The sequence below is a fragment of the Austrofundulus limnaeus genome, unplaced genomic scaffold, assembly GCF_001266775.1.
Source record: "Austrofundulus limnaeus strain Quisiro unplaced genomic scaffold, Austrofundulus_limnaeus-1.0 Scaffold376, whole genome shotgun sequence".
In the NCBI taxonomy this organism is placed as follows: domain Eukaryota; kingdom Metazoa; phylum Chordata; class Actinopteri; order Cyprinodontiformes; family Rivulidae; genus Austrofundulus; species Austrofundulus limnaeus.
This window is the reverse complement of record NW_013952778.1, coordinates 403,406-407,871: the sequence shown is the minus strand read 5'-3', so window position 1 is coordinate 407,871 and position 4,466 is coordinate 403,406. Positions and strand designations below refer to the sequence as shown.

The 4,466-nt window shown below is 36.0% G+C and overlaps 1 protein-coding gene across 1 annotated transcript; it reads left to right on the top strand.

The window, feature by feature from the left end:
* Positions 1-844: 844 nt before the first annotated feature.
* yju2 (YJU2 splicing factor homolog) lies at positions 845-3,412 on the top strand. Its single transcript, XM_014023553.1, has 8 exons — positions 845-965; positions 1,260-1,360; positions 1,710-1,854; positions 1,981-2,115; positions 2,209-2,390; positions 2,470-2,617; positions 2,739-2,907; positions 3,019-3,412. The coding sequence occupies exons 1-8, from the start codon at positions 942-944 to the stop codon at positions 3,132-3,134; spliced, it is 1,020 nt and encodes a 339-aa protein (XP_013879007.1). The 5' UTR covers positions 845-941; the 3' UTR covers positions 3,135-3,412.
* The last annotated feature ends 1,054 nt before the right edge of the window (positions 3,413-4,466 follow it).

The window sequence follows — 4,466 nt, the reverse complement described above, 5'->3', positions numbered from 1 at the left end:
CACACACACACACACACACACACACACACACACATTAAAGGAAAACACATTAATGTGTCTGTGTGTGTATCAGACAGTTGTGTTTGAGCACCAAAGTGAGTCAGAAACCCCACATCTCACCACACATGACAGGTCAACACACAAGTCCTGACTTCCTTTACTGTCTCCTAACAAAGACAGATTAAAGAAGACAAAAACATGAAGTTTATTAACAAAAATACTTGATTTTGTTTCTTGTATTTCTCATATGTGAGGGAACAAACAGGAAAAAAACGTTTTTTAATGTTACAAAATATGCTATTTCCTTTTTTTTTCTTTAACTATTCCTTTGTTTTTATGGGGTTTGTGTATTAATGTGAGCTGCCTGGCAATGATCTTTATTTTTTTTTTCATCTTCTCACGTTTTTCTTTTTCTTTCTCATACTTTTTCTTTTTCTCAGACAGATTTTATTACTCATAAAATACTCTTTTAGGACTAACACTAAAGTTGTGTACTTTCTAGCATATTTATTGGATGTGCTGCAGAAGTTCTAACTAAACTATAATTTATTTTATGTCTGATTAAAAGAGGAGGAATTGCAGTTGTTGTTTTCCTGTGTCTAGGTGCATTTATAATAGACTAACTACAAAGAACACGTCTATGTTTGGTTTTCGATTATTAAATTGTAATTTGTTATTATAAAATGTATATTAAAATCAGCAAAACTGGCGATTGCATTTATTTCTCAAAACAGCAGGGACATGCAAAACAAAAATCTCTGATTTTGCAACCATTCCTTCTTTCCACCAGGGGGCAGCAGCACAAACTAAAGCCCGGAAATGGACCAACAAGAATACCGGAAGTTTACATTGTAGCTGCGCACTGAYAGGATTTCGATCTTGACCGGTTCGACTTCCTTCAGCATATATTTTTTTACTCTGTTTTATCAACAAAAGCAAACATGTCTGAAAGAAAAGTATTAAATGTAAGTAATTAAAACTCAAAAGCTTTATTTTTTGTTGTGGTATAAATGATGTTTTAGCAGCGTAAGAATGGACTACAGAAAGTATACAAGCTAGCGTTACAAGCGAAAGTATGTATTTTAACATAAACGCTTGTAACAGACGAACACGGCATCTATTATTAGTTAATATTAGAATAGCTGTTGAGATCACAACAATTAAAACGCTTTTTATGTGACTTTCATGGGGCTAAGTACAGCTAACTGCTAACTAGATATCCTGTGAATAACGTTGTTGCAACACGTTGTTTTCCACAGAAATACTACCCTCCGGATTTTGATCCGTCCAAAATCCCGAAACTTAAACTCCCAAAGGATCGTCAGTATGTGGTCAGATTGATGGCTCCATTCAACATGAGGTATGTCTGGGTCAGGAATGTGTCCTTCCCGCTTAAAAACAGAGAAAAAACAAGACATAAGTTCTGTTTTTCCATAAGTTAGTTAATGCTCGCTAATTTTCAAGCCTTTCACCACTTTATCCCAGTCTCAGAGGATAATTCCCAAAGTTTTTGTCACACAAACAAAACAACTGAAAATAAACAGTTTTCAGAGGAACCTCATGTACAAATTCAAAATGTTTGCATCTTTTTGGATGTGCTGATGATTTCTTCAGGCCTTGTTAAAGTCATTTAAAGTCTGTCTTTTGTATTTTGGTTTTATTAAGATTTGAGTCGCTGAAGATGTGGTTTCTGACCTCTGTGCTTACAGGTGCAAAACATGTGGTGAGTACATCTACAAAGGGAAGAAGTTCAACGCACGTAAAGAGACGGTTCAGAATGAGCAGTACATGGGACTGCCGATCTTTCGCTTCTACATCAAATGCACTCGCTGTCTCGCTGAAATCACGTTTAAGGTAAGATTGCTGAGTGTCCAAATATTGTCACAAGCTTTGATTTCTCTAAAAACACATTCTTTGTAATACAACAAAAATGTTTTTTTTTTTCAAACTTATACAAAATATCTCATGTCAAAAATCTAGACTGACCCAGAGAACACAGACTATGCTATTGAGCACGGTGCAACACGTAACTTCCAAGCAGAGAAGCTGCTTGAGGAGGAAGAGAAGAGAATCCAGCAGGAGAGAGAAGATGAAGAACTGAACAATCCCATGAAGGTCGGTGTTCAAAAAAGATAAATTTTAGGGTTCCTTAAATCAGAACTAGGAACATATAAACTTTTTTTTTTTTTTTTTTTGCTCTGGCGCCAGGTGTTAGAGAATCGCACAAAGGATTCCAAGATGGAGATGGAAGTTCTGGAGAACCTCCAGGAGCTGAAGGAGCTGAACCAGAGGCAGGCTCAGGTGGACTTCGAGGGAATGCTCGACCGATACAGAGAGATGGAACGGAGGGAGAGGGAGAGGATAAAGGAGGAAGATGAACGTGAAACCAAGTGAGTGGAAAAAGCACACATAGTGAAACAAGCCAACCTGTGTCGTACATGTAAATGAGTTTTATTTGTTGCTTTACAGAGAAATGTTGGATCGCGCTCTTGTGAAACGACTGAGGGATTCTGATTCTGATTCAGAAAAGGAAGAGGAGAGCAGCAGCCAGTCAGTAACATCCAGAGCAGATAAACCAACAGACATCCTCACCACTGACCAACACACTGAAGCACAGGTTTGTAACTTCTCTTTAAGGCCATTTTACTTGTAAGAGATTGGATTCTGTGTATTTTGTGTTAATCCTCAGGATTAAATGTAAAAAAAATAGTGGATTGTTTGTTGCTCTGTTCCATCAGGGAGCCTCATCTGGGGGTGTGAAGAGGGCCAAGGTGGAGAGCTGGGAGAGGAGTGTTGGGACCCTGGGAAGCAGAGGGGCTCTCAGCTCCCTAGTGGTGCGCAAGAAACCAGCGGTGACCGTCAATAAATCAGAGGAAACGACTGCTTCTCCTCTGACCTCACAGCCAGGTAATGCATTTTGTACCTATAAGGTCATTAAACTACTGTATTCTTCTCAGATTTATTTAAAAGTATCCTGTAGTTTTTGAAAGCACGGTGACAATGTCCTTTGTTTTGCAGATTCAAAAACATCAATGGCCGACGCTTCAAATGCATCTAGAGCAGCACAAAACGGCTCCTCATCTCTCAGCCTGCTGGGGGCGTATTCAGACAGCGACAGCAATGGCAGTGACTGACGCTCAGCTGCAACAAAAGCAAACAGGATTGGATTTCATTTTTTGRAACTGAAATTGAAATCATGGTGTTTTAGTTGTGGTAGGCAGATTAGCCACTGAATGAAAGTGTAGCATTGAAGGCTTACTTTAGCTCATCCATTAATACTTTGACTTAATGGTGAAAATTTAAGATTAAAAAGAATATAAACGAGTTTTAGTGTCTCTCTACCAAAAACATGTTGCTGTTTGAGTAGAAGCTGAAAATAAATCTATTTCTGATACAAAAAATATCAGCTGCACATTTTTTGTTTGTATTAAATGATGTTTACGTCTTTCTTGATGTTTAATGCTTACTACGATATAGCTTCCCCTCAAAAATCATTTATCGAGGAGAAAATGCTTGTTTAAAATATTGGACTAAATTGTGTGATCAAATAAAACGTGTGCACTTACAAGCTTGTTGTAATCCAAAATATTATTGTAATTATGATTCATTACTTCCTCAATTGGGATATGTGTTGAAAAACAAGAATTTTATCAAATTATCTTTTTTCGATGTCAACACATTTCGACACTTCTGCAAAGTTTTACCTTTTAAAACTTAAATTGTGAACAAGTATTTTATGCAACTTTGTTCTAAACCATGTTTTAAACCCAAAGTGTTGAACAAATCTAGACAACGTGAAATCAAACAGGCATTAAAATTAAATATATGGAACTCCTGATCCTGATATAATATGTAATAACTGTGAAAAAGAAAAGTCAGATATTTGTGTTTTCTTTAGTAAATCTTTTACTGTAAACTAGAATCCTGTTTGTTTCCCTGGTGCCACATTTGTGGTTTTCACCTATAAAAAATGGCAAAATCTCAACCGACAATGCTAAAAAGCTTTTTCTGACATTAATTTAAGATGGCCAACACGATTAATGGTCATAATTCCATCAATTAAAATTAAATGTTTTGAAAAGTTTACATTTATAAAACTCAAAAATCACAGCACCTGTCTCCTAATGTATGGAAGCCCATTTCTGCCACCCTGATAAAAAAAATAAAACTTGTATCTCATAATTATGACTTAGCTATCTCATTACTATGAGATACTATCTCATAATTATGACTTCGCTATCTCATAATTATGAGATACAATCTCATAATTATGACTTAGCTATCTCATCTCATAATTATGACTTCGCTATCTCATAATTATGAGATACAATCTCATAATTATGACTTAGCTATCTATCTCATAATTATGACTTCGCTATCTCATAATTATGAGATACAATCTCATAATTATGACTTAGCTATCTATCTCATAATTATGACTTAGCTATCTCTTAATTATGAGATAC

Coding starts and splice junctions, on each gene's coding strand:
- yju2 (XM_014023553.1), top strand. CDS start 942: ATGTCTGAAAGAAAAGTATTAAAT. Junction 966..1,259: donor CTGAAAGAAAAGTATTAAAT/GTAAGTAATTAA, acceptor TGTTTTCCACAG/AAATACTACCCTCCGGATTT. Junction 2,618..2,738: donor ACCAACACACTGAAGCACAG/GTTTGTAACTTC, acceptor CTGTTCCATCAG/GGAGCCTCATCTGGGGGTGT.